We start from the raw sequence: 17068 nt of genomic DNA, 5'->3' as shown, positions 1-17068 counted from the left end.
AACAGAATAAACATGTGGTTGTCCTCATAGCCAGCATTATGTAAAAAAAGTGTGACCTTCCATTTAATGCCACAAGCTTACACAGCTAGACAAGACAAGCATGCAGGTGTTACGAGTAAAGCGGTTCATAGACTGTTTTGACGTCTGCTTCTAGACAGTCAGAGCTTTGAGGTGAAGCGGATCTTGGAGTGTTTTGTTGTTGAAACACCAACTGCAGCCTCGTTCCAGAGCTGCAGATCATCTGGATCAAAACTGATGTTTTGGTATCACTTTCTATAAAGGTCATGTACTCCAAACACATTATCATACACTTAAATAGCTTCATAAAGATCTTTTAAAATGTTGATGATCATGCATGACAACTTCAAGTGAGGGGTTAGAGCAGTTAATAAGAGGTGGATGTACTTATTTATAAGTTAACATTCATAAAGCACCATACCTCTCTGCAGACGTTACGGCTGTTTGTTGTGCTGACATGCATGACTGCAGGCATCTAGGGTTATAAGAGCAATAGATTGTTTAATAATGGCTTCAAAATACATCAAAATGTCTTTTAAACATGCTGATGATGGATATGCATATAGCACTTTTCATACAGAGGATGCATCACAAAGTGCTTCACGTGTTAAAAACAGCTGATGCTCACATACACAGAAACACATATGCACACACATTCTCACGCTCATACAGACCAAGACCAGATAACAAAGAGCAGTGAAAACTCACCAGGTTAAGGAAAACACTGGAGTAAATGTAAAAAGATAGCATTTTTTATAAGATTATGAATACATAAAATCAGGCTTTTGACATAAAAGTTTAAAGTAAAACCAGCATAAAAGAGGTAAAATTATATATTTAACTAGGTTTAAGAGGAATAAAAGAAATGCTGACTATATATTAAGAAATAGTAATAAAATAAAAATGAATTTGAAACAGGAATGCAGTAAAACGTGACAAGAAGATTAAAGAATTTTGATTAAATGAATTTCATTGAGAAAGACATTCAATTAAAGGTAGAGTAAAAAGATATAGGTCCTGAGTCTGGTTTTAAAAACTTTAAGAGTCTCGGCCACCCTCAGATCCTCTGGTAGACTGTTCCACAAACGTAGAGCATAAAACCTACAGGACTTACTGTGACTCTTTGGGAGAATGTCTGGAAGGCTTTTATCTGAATGAAGAGAAGTCTCAAGACCAATAAAAGAACCTTGAATTCAGACTGGAAGACAATGCGGATGAGAGCAATGTGGACTCTGGTTCTGGTCCCCGTCAGCAGAGTTCTGCAGAAGATTGAGTGGTGCTAAAGTTTTCATTGGAAGGCCAGAAAGAAGAGCTTTAAAATAATCAGTTCAGCAGATGATAAAAGCATGAATCGAAGTCTTTGCGTCAACCTTCCTACATTAATATCTGTGGATGGGGAACTAAAAGAAGTAAAAATGAACATAAATCTGTAATCTAAAACAAAACTAAACTGAAAATATTGGACCAATTCCAAAGAAGTTTGACCAAGTTTCACATTTTACACATTTTACATAATATGTAAAATGTAAATAAAACCAGAATGCCGTGATTTGCATTCTGCAGTCATTTAGCAAAAGCTTTTCTTCAAAGCAACTTACATCTGAAGGTGGTTCGGCAGGATCTAGGGGTCCTGTCTAAGGACTGGAAGGTGTTAATATATGTCACTGGTGGGATTTGAACTCGGGTCTGCCGCATCCAGCCGCCATTTGTGAATCTAATAAATGCATATTTATTCTCAATAGAAGACAAACAACATATCAGATGCTGAAACTGGGACATTTTACCATGTCATGGAAAATATGAGCTGATACTGACTTTGATGGCAGCAACACATCTGGAAAACATTGCTCATGTGTTGGTGTGATTTCACACTGTGCATGTGCTGCATACTTTGGAACATGAGGAAGTGATGCCCGTAAATGACATACAAGTGTAATAACTGTATTGTAATGATTTTGTGAGTCTGGGATGTTTTTCATAATGACTGGGTTTAGTGTTTCAGGGGAACAACTGGTCTGCCCCTTTAATATTTCTTCCTCTGCATAAACAAATTCCGCAATTACATCACTGTAATCATGAAAAAAATGAAAAGACAAACAAATAAGTACAAGCAAACTATTCTTTCAAAAATGAACTTGTTTACAAACTTATTTATACAAGCCTCGTTCCAAAGAAGTTGGGATGCTGTGTAAATACAATGATTTATAAATCCCATCAACCCATAATTTATTCTCAATTGAACATAAACAACATATCAGATGCTGAAACTGAGACGTTTTACCATTTTATATAAGCTCGTTTAAATCTGATGGCAGCAACACATCTGTAAAAGGTTTGAACAGGAGCAACAAAACGCTGGAAAAGTAATTGACAACTAATTGGGTTAATTGACAACAGGTCAGTAACATGACTGGGTATAAAAGGAATATTTAAGAGAGGTGGAAAAATGGACACCAATCTCAGACAAACTGGAACAATTTCAGAAAAATGCTCCTGAATATAAAATTGTGAAGACGTTGAAGATCCCACCATCTACATTATGTAAAGAAAATGCTAAACCATGTCCTACATCCATCAAAACAGCATGGCATAACAGGAGAAGAAGCCAGATGTGAACAGGATCCAGAGTCAGCACCGTCGTCTCTGGACCAAAGCTCATTGAAAATGGTCTAAGACGAAGTGAAAACTTGGATAAAAATGAACTAGTTTGTGGAAAGCATGGACGGCGTGTCCTGCAGACTAAAGAGGAGAGGGAGCATCCAGCTTGTTATCAGTGGACAGGTGAAAAGCTGCATCTCTGATGGGATGGGGCTGCATTAGTGCCTATGGCGTGGGCAGCTTCCACATCTGTGAAGCTCCATCAATGCTGAAAAGTACATGGAGGTTTTAGAGCAACATCTGCTCCCATCCAGACAACGTCTCTTTCAGGGAAGACCTTGCAGATTTCAGCAAGACGATGCTGAACCACATCCTGCAAAGTGTTGCTGCCATCAGATTCACTTTCAGCTCATATTTTCCATCACATGGTAAAATGTTTAGTTTTGGAATTATACTCCTAGTCAGCATCAGACATGATGTTTCCATGACAACCTCAGCTGTCAGATTATGAGGCTAAAATGATGTAAAATGAATATCAATAGATATAGCAGCATGATTTTTGGCTGCTTCTGATTGGACATTACCGACTCTTAAAGCTTTCTGATTGACAGGAAGTGGCTTCTTCATCATTTCTAGGCCTAAATAGAGGTCTCTTCGATGGTCTTAAATAGTGATCTTTTTATGATGAAAATGTGATAAATAAGGGTGTTATCATGGATTATTGTGGATTTTCAGTCTCTGAATAAACATTACAGTTTGTGGCTGGATTGTAAACCTCCTGGATGGGATAGAAATACCTGAAAACCTCCTTAGATCACCTGAAGGGTAACTATCCATCACAATTTACCCCACAGAGCTACACACTACCGTTCCTGAGACACTGTTGACAATATAAGACAGGGCTACTCAATTCTGTCCTACGAGGGCTACAATCCAGCAGGTTTTCCATGTATCCCTGCACCAACACACCTGAGTCAAATTAATGAGTTATTGTGTAGAACCTGATTGGCTGTTAGAGCCACCTAATTTGACTCAGGTGTGTTGGTGCAGGGATACATGGAAAACCTGCTGGATTGCGGCCCTCGTAGGACCGAATTGAGTAGCCCTGATATAAGAGAAAGTACTTGGGGGCACCGGAGATCTAGCAGAGTTTTTAGGGCTAATAGCAGCGTGAAGACGGAGTAGATTGTTTTGGTGTGTCTGGATAAGTACATATGAAGGTCCGGTGTGTGCATGTTAACATGAAACAGAAAATTCTCAGAATTATTTATGACATCACAGTATCAGACCTGGACGTGCTCAGTCTTGCAGTTTCTAATAGCAGGCAAGCATGAACATTCAAATAGTGTACTGTTGTTGCCCACTGGTTTCATGAACATCAGGGTAATAAAAGGTTATTAATGCAAACCAATAAACAAGTTTGGTTATATTAATATTAACAGCAACAATCTATTAAATAAATAGACATAGAAACCAATCCTAACCTGCTGAAAAATTTTACAGTTGCTTAAATGTTCTGGCCCTGAGGCTTAGAGGAGAGAGGGAAATTATGATGTAACGTGCTCTGCTGTCACAAGAAAATAGAGTTTAGACAAGGTTAACCAGAATGAAAAGCACATGTCCAGTTTAAGCTTATATCCTTGGTACTATCCTCTGCTTTAAAACTAAGTTTTATTATTGACAATAAGATGTTATGCTCCCTTCCAACAATGCCATGTCATTCATCTGGATGTTATGCAAGCTGTTGTTTTTTACAGCAGGGGTGGTATGGCATGAGGTTGCACAAGAAGCTCCAGAAGGTGGTGCCTAGCAGCCAGCGCTGTTCAAAGTATCAGCTTCTGATGTGACATAATAAAGGTGAGCAAAGGTAAGTCATGTTTAGACTGAAGGCTGTTGCTCAGAAAGCCTGATCTCAGACAGCGAGACTGCAGAGGACACAATTATAGCAGTCACAGTGTTCAAAACCCAGCCTGCGATCAATAACATGACTTAACTAGAGCAGAACCCTCGTAGTAAATACCAAGACTGTTCCTTGAGCCTTTTGACGAGGCCCTTTAGTGGAACTAGTGTGACGAACTCTTACTGCATTATAGGTACATTTTATGTTGATTGTTTTTGGAATAAAATACCGCTGGTTATTTGTATATTAGCTCTATATGTTTTAATAGATATAGATAATATTTAATTTATTGTTTAGAAAACAATGGGCCTCATTCACCAACATTTCTTACCAACAAATTTCTTTTAGCCCTTCACGCCAAGAAAAAAGCAAGAGAAAAAGGTTTTTTTTGCATGATTTAGAAAAATCTGTTTTCAGTAGTCTTGACTACTGTAATGGAGTTTTTCAGGACTCTCTAAAAATCACTGAGGCAACTGCAACTAATCCAGAATCCTGCTGCTCCAGTCCTCACAAAGACCTGAGAAAGGGAACATATCTCTCTGGTTCCTGTAAGGCAAAGAATTGATTTAAAAATCTTCCAATGCTCCTCTGTCTTGTGGTGTCCCCCAGGGCTCTGTTGTTGGGCCTCTGCTGCTTTTATTAAATCTTCTTCCCCTGGGTTCTATTTTTATTTATTGTTTCTATTTATGCCTCTGAAAGTTAAGGTATCCTATTCTATGATATTGTTGATGGAGGATCTAAAATCTTGGATGGCTTTGAACTTTCTCCATTTTAATGACAAGACTGAGGTTTTGATTTTTGGTCCTGGTGTTACTAGTGGTTCCTCTCCTGATGATTTAGGCCCTCTAGCACAATTTCTTAAACCTATTGTCACTAATCTGAGCTTGACAATGGACAGTGATTTTAACTTACACAGGCAGATCAGTCCAGTGGTGGAAACTAGATTTTTCCAACTGAGACAACTGGCAAAGATCAAACATATCCTTTTGATGGAACCAAAAAAAGATCCATGCTTTTATTACCACATTGCTTGATTACTGTGATTTGCTTTATGTCTGTCTTTCCCTGGATGGGCTGAGATGAGTGCTGAGCCAGGGGGGTCAATGTCATGAGTGGAGGAGCTGCAGTCAAGAGAGGAACAGGTGTGAAATGCTCCTTTGATAGAAAAAAACACTACCCAACAGGTAACAGTCCTGGAAGGACAGTGACTTCTCTTGCCATTAGAGTCCCATTCTGGTCATTTGGACTCTCACGCTTTTATTGAGCAGTGTTTATTGCTGAGTCAATTATCATGGTAGCGTGTACCATCCAGTTCAAGCCAATCTTTTCTTGTTGCTGAGTTATACTGTTCCATGTGGGGTTTCGATGTAATATCCCTTATTAACCCATTAGCTACCTATCTGAATGTAATTTATGTCAATAGCTTCAGATTTGATCATTTATTGTCCTTGTGTGAACCTTGTAAGCGACACATTCACTGACTGTTCGTAATCTACATGTCCTTTAACTTTCTTATGGACCATGGTATGTTCAAGGACCATTGGACTGTCCAGCATATAGCGAGAAATGGCGCAACACAGTAGTAATTCTCTTGTACTGTTTATTGTACTTAGACAAGAACATTCATTGTGTATAAGAGAGAACGTACATGTTTGTATATCAGAGTACTCCTTGAATTCCTTTCTGTCTTACAGAAACCATAAACATAAACCTCCATAAACACGTCCATCAACATTCTAGCAAGCAGAAGATACTAATAAAGATTGTATCTGATGTGTCCTATTATTGTTCTAGTCGGACAACCTGAGGCAGCTGAGTACATCAGTTACCTATACAAAGTCTTTTGAGGTCACAAGATTGGATTACATACCAACACCTCCTTTACAGAGGCAGCCTGGTGCACGGGTCTATGTTAAGACTGAGACCAAAGGAGGGAGACGGACAGATGGACTGATATTCAACAGAAAGAGGGTTTTGTTGTCAGAGCTCTATGTGAAGAGCTGATCTAATTTTAGTTGCTCGTCTGACTAAAAAAACGAACAAACAATCCACACCATGTCCCGTAATCTGCAATCCAGGTGAACAGGATCACCCTGTACTCATTTTTCTGACATGTGAATGAGATTACGTGTTGGGGAGTTCAATGGTGCCTGAAGGCAGCGGTGCATCAATAGCAGCTTTGGCAAGAGTACGTTTTTTCCCATCATTCTGTTTATTAAACAGCTGTGGGAACACACATTAGGAACCGTGTGTGTTGGGTACAAACTGTACTCAAGGCAGATTCTCATGCATCCTGTGATGCAAATCAGCTTTAGCTGCCTCAGGTTTGGCCTGCCATCTTCACCTTGTGCATCTTACAACAAAATTTGTGCAATATTGCTCAGATCAGCTAAGAAAGCAATACGGTGTTACATCAATAACATGAGACAAATCCCTGTTTGGGTTTTTTTGCACCTTAAACTTACTGTGAAACAGCAAAGTTAGAATTTGATTTTTTTTTAAATAAAAGTAATATTTCTGCAAAAGATGCAGCATAATCTAAAACATACATTGAGTGAAAGAGGAATATTATGATAATAACTTGAGTTGTTGCATCTTCTCTAACAAGTGTTGAGATTAAGTTGCCATTACATCACATATTTAAAGGTATTTACAGAAATACATGTGTAGATTTTGTCTTTTTGGTTTGAAACTTCAGATTGCCCACCCCAGCATCCAGTTTTGAAATGTTTTCAAGGTGTTTGGCGAGATACATTTTCCCAGTCACAAACACTGGGATGCTGTGTAAAATGTAAATTAAATCAAAATGCAATGATTTGCAAATCACATCTCATATTGGTGAGATTTGTGCTGGCAGTTTTTTTTTAATGAGTATTTTAACTCACAGACTTCTGCTTGGCAGTCAATGATTTAACACCAAATCCTTTCTACTACCCAATAAAACACTTTTGTCCTTGTCATTTGTAAAAACTGCAAAAACCATGAAGGTAAGATGAAGCATGGGATGAATTTAATCCAATCAGACACTGTCTACCAAAAAAAAAGAAAGAAAGAAAAGAAAAAGCTGCCTGTAGCTCCAAATATAGGATATGTTTTTCCAAACATTTGTGTTTTGGTAATAAATGGATATCTTGAAGTCTGGCAACATGGATTCTTTCCTTATTGTGAGAATCCAGATGCCTCAGAAGATCCTGCTTTATGGCTCCACGGCCCTTTTTATGCTGCTCCCTGCTAACACCTGCTAGCCTGTGGTCTCTGAGTGTAGCTAGAGTGCATTTAATCCAGTCCCACAACAGATAACTCTGCAGGAATTGTGGGTATTTATTGGTTTTGGAATATAACCTGGGAGCCCATGCTAGGGACGTCATGTTGCTGTATCCTGCAGGCTGGGAAGAAGTGATAGTTTCTGGTTGTTTCTCCTCAACACTCATGAACATTCTTCTACAGGCAATGAGAAAAAATATCATTGGCTTGTTTTAGTACAAGGATGGGCAAATCCAGTACTTCAGGGCTGCTGTCCTGAAGGTTGAGTCAGGAATGTTGTAGCAGGGAAACATCTAAAACCTGCAGGACAGCAACCCTAAAGAGGTGCCCAGCCCAGCTTCAGAGGGGATATCTGGTAGCACTATCCTTCATGTTTTACTCCAACACACCTGGTTCAGATTAATGGAACTCCTCATCAAGGTCTTTGCAAGCATATTAACAAGCCATTCATTGCATCCCGTTGTGTATAAGTGTGGAAACACCTAAAACATGCCGGGCAGTAGTACTTGATGAATTGAGAAACACTGTGGTAGCGTAATTAGCCCAGCGTAAATACTTGATCCTGCCCTGAAACTGAACCTGAAATGCTCAAGCACAGATATACATGCTTCCTGTGGAGTTTTTGAAAATGACCCACCAGGTTCAACAGTGGAAACTCCTTATTAAGCTCTCCCCTTGCCTTCATTCAGACATACACCAAGTGCCACGTGTGCAGGATTGGAAAGTACATCAACTACTGTAAGCCTGAATGCCAAAGTCCTTAAAATATCATGCTCTCATGATAAGGCAGAATCTCTTTTAGCATAAGAAACACCATGTTGTGTACAAAATACAGGAGGTGGGTGGGAAGGGTTGGAAATACAAAGGTGATGTGATTAAGGACTTATTAACCTCTTGCTTGGGGAGGTTTTATTGCATTTGCAGCTTGCACAGGGTGTTTGTGTCAGAGTAGAAGCTGCATGTTACCAAACTATTAATACTGTCTTTTGTTTTTGACCCATTTGTTTGGCTCAAGTCCAGTGAAAAAAACAGAGATGCTGCAGAAACAAAGACTAATTTTACTTGTGCATGCAATCCACACTAGTGCTGTGTTGTCCTTTAGAAAGAACTACAATTAGTGTAAAGGTTCATTTTATAATGTGTCATTACCCAGCAAGGGACAGGAAGTGTTTACACTCTTTATGACTGTCTCTGCATCAACAGCTTGCTCTGAATGAGGGTGACAGGTCGCTTCATCATCAGTCATGCCGACAGGGAGACTTCAGCTTAATAACTGTGCCCGAAGCTCTCTCTGTTCCTCCATTAAAACCTCCCTCAGTCCTACATCAGAACACTGTAAACATCCCTGCTCACGTTCCTCCCCCCTCCTCCCCTTCCCTCTCAGCCTCTTTGCGAGCTGATGCATGCCACGGAAGCAGTGACGTCAGTTGTTTACTGACTTGTAGGTCGCCTCATTGCAGTGCAGCAGCACATCCAGCAGGGCTTATGTAACTCAGCGGCCTGCTGCATGACAGGCGCGTTGCTGTTTCGCTTTAGTCTGCACAGCATCTCCCACACCTGCACACGTGCAGACACGCACATACTGTACACACAGCCAGTTTGACAGCCTTCCTTTCTATTTCGCTGCATTGTGTGTAACATGAAAGCAGAGCGTTTACTCCTAGAGTAGAGTAGCTCCAAATTTGGCTCCTCCCTCCCCACACATATCCCAGAGTTCTCCACTGCAGCAGCAGCAGAAAGGTAAACAACCTACGTGTGACTCAGGATTCACTGCTGCCAAGCTGAACCTGCATGAGCACACATCGCCCCCTGCTGGCAGCAGGAAGCAGTGAAAAACACCAAATATGGGCTGTAGAAAAGCTGAAGGAGCAAGGGCTTGTCAAAACTTTCTTTCTTTCTTTCTTTCTTTCTTTCTTTCTTTCTTTCTTTCTTTCTTTCTTTCTTTCTTTCTTTCTTTCTTTCTTTCTTTCTTTCTTTTACAAAATGCAGCAGATAAAATTCACAAATAATCAACCATTATTATTATTATTATTATTATTATTATTATTATTATTATTATCATTATTATTATATAATTATAAAATTATGCCTTTCCGTCAGAGGGTTGATCTATTATGTTTGTGCTTATATTAAAAACGAACAAAAATTAAGCTTAAGAAATTTGATGTTTTACGTCTAACAGTTTAGGTTTGCCTTAAAAAATTAGTTAAATGTTTAAAGATTTTATTAGATAAACAGCACAAGAAGACAGGTGTCATCCTATATAAAGGTTGCATGTAAAACTTGATCAGCTGGGTGTACTGTATAGGAAAACTGGAGGATCAGGGAAATTCACGAGGACCAAAAGTGAAAACAGCTTGATTGATTCCTTGAAATGATTCACTGCCTGGCTGTAACAAACAAAGCGTACCATCAGTGGACTGTGTCCCCAGACAGTCTTACATAATCATTATTGTTGTAACCAGTAACTACACGTTCTTATCTTCTACTGGCAGCTTATTTGTGATGGGTGTAAACAATCTGACTGCACCTCCTGAGCATTACAGCCTCTCACTGCTGCCCTCTGCTGGCCAATATGAGAATAACAATATCTTATGGAAGTAGCCAAGAAGTTTATGATTTCTGATGTCAGAAATGTACATATGTATTATTTTTTATTCTTACTATGGGAGAGATTAATCATCCGATCCCCTAAGAAACTTAGAACCAGAGTGAACACCAACAGGGCACTACTTATAAAAGTTGTATTTCATTTATCATTGTAAAGGTGATTGAGTAATCAGGCTGTCCAACCACGTATAACACAACACCAACTGGTTTTATTAAAGAGAAATAATAATAATAATAATAATATTTTCTTAATGACCTATTACGTTACAGACTACAATAATAAAAATTATGCTGTATGCCATGGTGCCATGGTATTAAAGGGGCAAAATAATGCATTAAAGTAGAATCATGTAACGGTAATTCTATCATTTCAAATAATGTATTGAAACCAAAGCTAACAATGGTGATACCACAACATAGAATGTCTCTATATATATATATAGAGAGAGAGAGAGAGAGAGAGAGAGAGAGAGCGTCACCTCAGGATAACACCATGTAGGAACTATTCTTTTCTAGTTTCCGGGGGAACGTTTTTATTGCGGCTCTTCCACCGCGAGATCCAGGAAGACTGAACATGTAGCAGAATTACCTTTCTGAGTAGAATTAAAGGGACGCGGTAAGAAGTTTATTAATTATATATATATGTGTATTTTATAAATATTGATTTCTCTCTGTAAAAATGAGCTGAACGTTAACGCTCCCGACTTTGATCGTTTGTTGTCTAAACAAAATACATTCAGGTGTAGTTTAGCGTGAACAGCAACAAAGCTGCACCACATCTATCTCTGGTACATAAATCTAAATTAAGGACAAAAGTAAGGAAATGTGTGTTTACCTGATTTATCCATCCATCGTTCTGTCCCCTCTTTTCTGGAACCAGCTACTGGAACAGGAACTATCAGGTTTTAAGACTTAAAACTTAAACACTAAGTTTTCCTTTAACTAATTTTCTTGCTGACTTTGATGAACAGTGTACCTTTAATCTTAAGCGTTTGTTTTTAGCTTTTAATTGTAATGTGTTTTAAGTGAAGTTGGGTACAGGAGTAATTGTACCGGCTGGTAAAGTGGTGGCTTTACCAGCCAGTAAAGCCACCACAACACGTCAGAACATGTCCAATCTGAGGGCTGATAACCTGCACGTTGATGTGATAGGAGTAGTTTTAATAACCACTAATCAATAGTATTAATTTATTTGTTTTACAATCACTAACTGGTGTTGCTTGGCCTGTTCCAACCAATAATTGAGTTAATGTGTGGTTGGATCGTGCCCACCAGTCATTTTACACCATGTACATTCCCAAAAAATATCACTCTCCAAATACCACCTTTATGACTGACATTAAAACATAGCATCACCTACCATTTTCCCTCAGGCTTCAGACACAAGCAGGTTTGTTAGAAATAAAATAATTATTTATTGTTTACAGCAGCTGGTATCACATTTAAAAGGAGTCGAGGGTAATCCCTCTTTAAAATTCTCATGTCTACCTGCAAGTGACAGCATTTCATATATAGACCTTTTTTTTTAACTTTCTAAATCAGTATTGTAAACACTGACCAGCTAGTTAGTAAGTGGATAAACTTTTACCAGTGAGCCTGATGAAGGATTCTCCTGTGATACCTGGATCTGTGGATGTTGGCTTCAGTCTCAGATTTAACTGCAGCCATCTTTCTACATTCATTTATTTATTTATTGACAGAAGATGAAGAGAAGCGTTCCTCGCAGAGATATGTTGCTGCAAACAGGAGAGAAAAGCGTTGATTGGAATTTGGTTGATGATGGAAATTTCTTTAGTGACCACTAGAGGGAGCAGAAGTACCACAGTGGGAGAACTATGGATTTAAACTAGAAAATTTAATTGTAGAGGGGAAGTGGATACTTTCTGATATTGGAAAGACATATAACAGTATTATACTATGTAAGCAGGTGGTATTTAATGTGTTATAATCTGGTAATTGTGCCTGTCCATAATTAAATATTCGGCCTGTTTTAAAGAAAACATGAAATCTAATGTTTAAGTAGCTGGTAACAAACAAATGTTTGCCTTTTTTTTTTTTAATCAAAATAGTTGAACGTTTATCTATTATTGCAGTTATTGCACAGGTTAGCTGGCTTGCATCTACCTGCCTTTTAGGTTGTAAACCTTTTTTTGGGGGGACTCAGACCAATCAAACACTCCTATTAACTGAATATAAAAAATGAAAATAGAAAATTAAAACTTTTGGGTGATATTTTCTCTTCGTATTGCAGGTTTCATCATGGAGGGAACCTCTAAAAGTGGTGCTGCCAGTGAGCCGACCGTCGCCGCTCAGGTTCCTTTCCTTCACTTGTGCAACACTTTGGAGAAAATCCAGAAGTTGAAACTCCGTCCAGATAAATCCAAGATTCTCAGTGATTTCATCGAGTCATGGCGGAAATTTCACTCTGCCCTCCACAAAGACAACCCCAAAACGACAGACTCCTTTTATCCCGCGATGCGCCTGATTGTCCCCCCTTTTGAACGAGAGCGAATGGCGTACGGCATCAAAGAGAGCATGCTAGCTAAACTCTACATTGACGTTTTAGGCCTTCCGAAAAGCGGCCCAGAGGCCAATAAACTTCTGAACTACCGCGCTCCGACCACATCCCAAGGGGAAGCTGGAGACTTTGCTGGCATGGCGTACTTTGTGCTGAAGAAACGTTGCACCAGTCAAGGAAACCTCAGCATCAAAGAGGTCAATGACTTTTTGGACTCTGTGGCGATCAACAATGCTAGCAAAAAGAAGGATCTTGTTAAAAAGAGTCTGCTGCACCTCATCACCCAGAGCTCTGCTCTCGAGCAAAAGTGGCTTATCAGAATGATTCTGAAGGACATGAAGCTCGGCATCAGCAAGGAAACCGTTCTCCAGGTCTTCCACCCGGATGCCACCGAGCTCTACAACGTCAACACCAACTTAAACAAGGTGTGCCAGCAGCTCCACAGCCCCTCCGTGTCCTTAAGTGAGGTCTCCATCGGACTTTTTTCTGCCTTTAAGCCTATGTTGGCAGCGGTTGCTAACATTCGCACCGTGGAGAAGCAGATGGGCAACAGTCCGTTTTTCATCCAGACCAAGCTGGACGGGGAGCGCATTCAGCTCCACAAAGACGGAGACGTGTACAAATACTTCAGCCGGAACGCCTTTGAATACACGCAGCAGTTCGGTGGATCTCCGCTTGAAGGGTCGCTGACGCCGTATATTCACAACATTTTTCAAAGCAACGTCATCAGCTGCATCCTGGACGGCGAGATGATGGCTTACAACCCGACAGCTGACACCTTCATGCAGAAAGGAAGCAAATTCGACATCAAGAGGCTGATGGACGACTCAGAGTTACAGACATGCTTCTGCGTGTTTGACGTGCTGTTGGTCAACAACCAGAAGCTCGGAAAAGAGACGCTGAAGAAACGCTACGAGATTCTTCAGACGGTTTTTACGCCAGTGAAGGGACGGATGCATCTCGTTCCGAAGGCTGAAGCCAGGACGATGCAGGAGGTGGTCAGTGCTCTCAATGACGCCATCGACAGCAGGGAGGAAGGGATCATGGTGAAGGATCCTTTGTCCATTTACAAACCTGATAAACGGGGGGAGGGATGGTTGAAGATAAAGCCTGAATATGTGGATGGACTGATGGATGAGCTCGACCTGCTGATTGTTGGAGGCTACTGGGGAAAAGGGAGGCGAGGTGGGATGATGTCCCATTTTTTATGTGCTGTTGCCGAAGCTCCAAAGCCCGGCGAGAAGCCGTCAGTTTTCCACTCCCTCTGCCGCATCGGTTCAGGCTACACCATGAAAGAACTGTACGACCTCGGCCTGAAGCTCGCCAAGCACTGGAAGGTCTATCGGAAGAACGACCCACCAGCCTCCATCCTTTGTGGAATGGAAAAACCCGAAGTCTACATCGAACCCTGCAACTCTGTCATCATCCAGGTTAAGGCGGCTGAGATCGTCGGGAGCGACATGTATAAAACCAGCTGCACGCTGCGCTTCCCCAGGATCGAAAAGATCCGCGACGACAAGGAGTGGCACGAGTGCATGACTCTGGCGGATCTGGATCAGTTCCGCAGCAAGGCGTCTGGGAAGCTGGCCTCCCGGCACCTTCGCATCGAGGGGGACGAACCACAGAAGAAGAAACGCAAGCTGCCGGCCAAGCCCAAGAAGGTCGTCGGCATCATCGACCACTTCAAGCCTCAGGACCTGTCCGGGGTTTCCAAGGAGACGGATATGTTTGAGGATGTGGAGTTCTGCATCCTGAATGGGACTGAAGATCAGCCCAAGTCTGAACTGGAAAAGGCCGTGGCCAGGTATGCCATCGCTGTAAATGAGCCCATTAGCACTGGTTCATTCCCTTTATTACAGCTCTGGAAAAAATAAAGAAGACTGGGTCATTCCATGTCATTTCACACACACTTGAGTCTAAAAAAAATCTGAAGTTTCACCAGTTGTTCCCAGGAACAGTTACACCCCCGTTCTGAATTCACCATACATAAAAGATGCAGAAAATTGACTACTTCACTAATTAAAACTAATTTTTGGTGTGATGATCCTCAAAATACCTAAACTGTATGAATGTGCAGCTTGAGAGAAAAAGTTCATGGAAACAACGGTGGAAAATTTCAGGATTTTTCAGACCCAGATTTGTGGGGATGTCCTGGAAATATGTTGAAATAACCCAGTTACAAAATGATCAGGTTTTATCTTTTATACATTTCCCTCCAGTGAGGCCAGCTTTACTACAAACACTACAAACATTTAGGTTTGATATCAAAAGATGAGACACAAGATTCAGCTTTTATTTCCAGGTATTTACATGTAGATCTGATGCACAAGTCAGAAGATAAAATTATTTTTAACATAGCAGGACACACCTGGGCTTTAACCCAGATGTTTGCAGTCTACAGCAAAAATAAAGAAACTGGCCTCTTTTTAAAGCCTTTGGAGGGGAGTGTAGGTGAACTGAGCAGCTTTGCCTCATTTCCAAATCCAACCATTGGTCTTCAGAGCAACGTTTTTCAAACCCTCAAATGGATGCAGAGATTATCCGGCTGATTGACGTGTGCTGTTGACGTGTGCTGTGACCCTGCAGCTGTTGGGCTGGTTTAGCTCAGTGAAAACATCTTTAACATCTGCAGACGGTACATTCAGAAAACACACTTCTGGACTATATTGACACCTTTCATGTGTTGCTTTGTTTCATGTCCATGTGTAGGTGTGGAGGGATTGTAGTTCAGAACCCAGGACGAGACACTTACAGCGTGATTGCCGGCGTGGAGAACATGCGCGTAAAGAATCTGATTTCATCTAACCAGCACGACGTGGTTTGGGCCTCCTGGCTGCTGGAGTGCCTGAACCAGAAGGATGTGGTACCATGGCAACCTCGCCACATGATCCACATGTCCCCTTCCACCAGGGAACACTTCGCCAAGGAGTACGATGCCTTCGGCGACAGCTACTTCGTGGACACGGACGAGCAGCAGCTGCGGGAGGTGTTCGGCCGGATTGGAAGCACGGAGGCGTCGGCGGCTGTGAACGTGTCGCAGGTGGAGGAGCGCTATGGCTGGGACGACCTCCCCACCAGCATGTTCAGACCCTTCACGGCTTACGTTGACATCTTTGCGGACATCGGAGACCCTAAAAGCGCTGTGCCCGCTTCCTGCCTGAGCATCAGGGCGCTGGAGTTTCGCTACCATGGAGGGACGGTGCTGCAGGTGTTGGAGGAAGGAGTCTCACATGTTATAATCCAGGAGGAGACCAGACTCATGGATCTGAGGACTCTGAGGCGCCGCTTCAAGAAGAAGTTTAAGATCGTAAGAGACTCGTGGGTGACGGATTCAATCAAAGCAGGGTATCTGATCGATGATACAGGGTACTTGGTTTAATCTCTCCTGATGATTAGAGACTTTTTATGTTGAAACTAGAGAAAAGTCCTCTTAGTATTTTAATAAAAACCACTAATAAAGCTTTTAAAAACAATTATAAAATCATTGGATGCCACTTCTCTAGGATCTTATGCAATGTTGGAAAGCAATTTTTAAAGATTTCTTAGCTTAAGAATATATATTGAATATGAGCTCAGTTAATTCAGAAAGGAACATTCTCCAGATGGTATTAAATAATTAGTAAAAATAGATTTAGAGCAGCGGGTCCTAATCTGAAGTCCCTGGACCTGCAAGCTGAGGTGTATCCGCTTAAGTTTTTTACGATCTGGGTGTTTTGTTCCCATAGAAGCAGAGTTTTGGGAGCCTGAAAACACTTTGCACCATTTCATTAATGAGACATGTCTGAGAAACGCCAGTTTAGATGATTCCTCCTCATCTTTTTATTAAAAAGAGAGAAAAAAAAAGCCAGAAAGCATTGTTTATAATGAGAAGAAGCTAATGAAAGCCTTAAACCAGGCTTGGTTTCAACACGGGGCAGACGGGCCAGGCGGGGGGTCCACAGTTGCTTGAAGAGGGTCCTCAGGGAAAATAGGTTGGAAACCACTGATTTAGAGAAAAACTGCAGAAACTGGAGCAGCAGAGACCATCTGAATCCTGCCTGGTGCGAATTAAACACTGGGATGTAGCAGGACCTTCTTGTTACCCACCATTGTATCTACATCTGTGGTTCTAATGTTAAAAAGGATTTACACCTGATAATAAAGAAAAAAAAAAAAAATTT

The 17068-nt window shown here is 40.9% G+C and overlaps 1 protein-coding gene across 1 annotated transcript; it reads left to right on the top strand.

Moving 5' to 3' along the window:
* The first annotated feature begins 10919 nt into the window (after nucleotides 1-10919).
* On the top strand, nucleotides 10920-16841 carry lig4 (ligase IV, DNA, ATP-dependent). Its single transcript, XM_041979212.1, has 3 exons — nucleotides 10920-11006; nucleotides 12642-14712; nucleotides 15618-16841. The coding sequence occupies exons 2-3, from the start codon at nucleotides 12650-12652 to the stop codon at nucleotides 16285-16287; spliced, it is 2733 nt and encodes a 910-aa protein (XP_041835146.1). The 5' UTR covers nucleotides 10920-11006; nucleotides 12642-12649; the 3' UTR covers nucleotides 16288-16841.
* Nucleotides 16842-17068: the final 227 nt, after the last annotated feature.

Source organism: Melanotaenia boesemani, chromosome 24 (assembly GCF_017639745.1).
Source record: "Melanotaenia boesemani isolate fMelBoe1 chromosome 24, fMelBoe1.pri, whole genome shotgun sequence".
NCBI lineage: Eukaryota > Metazoa > Chordata > Actinopteri > Atheriniformes > Melanotaeniidae > Melanotaenia > Melanotaenia boesemani.
Note: the sequence above shows the minus strand (reverse complement) of the source record. Positions and strands in the feature narration are given on the sequence as shown.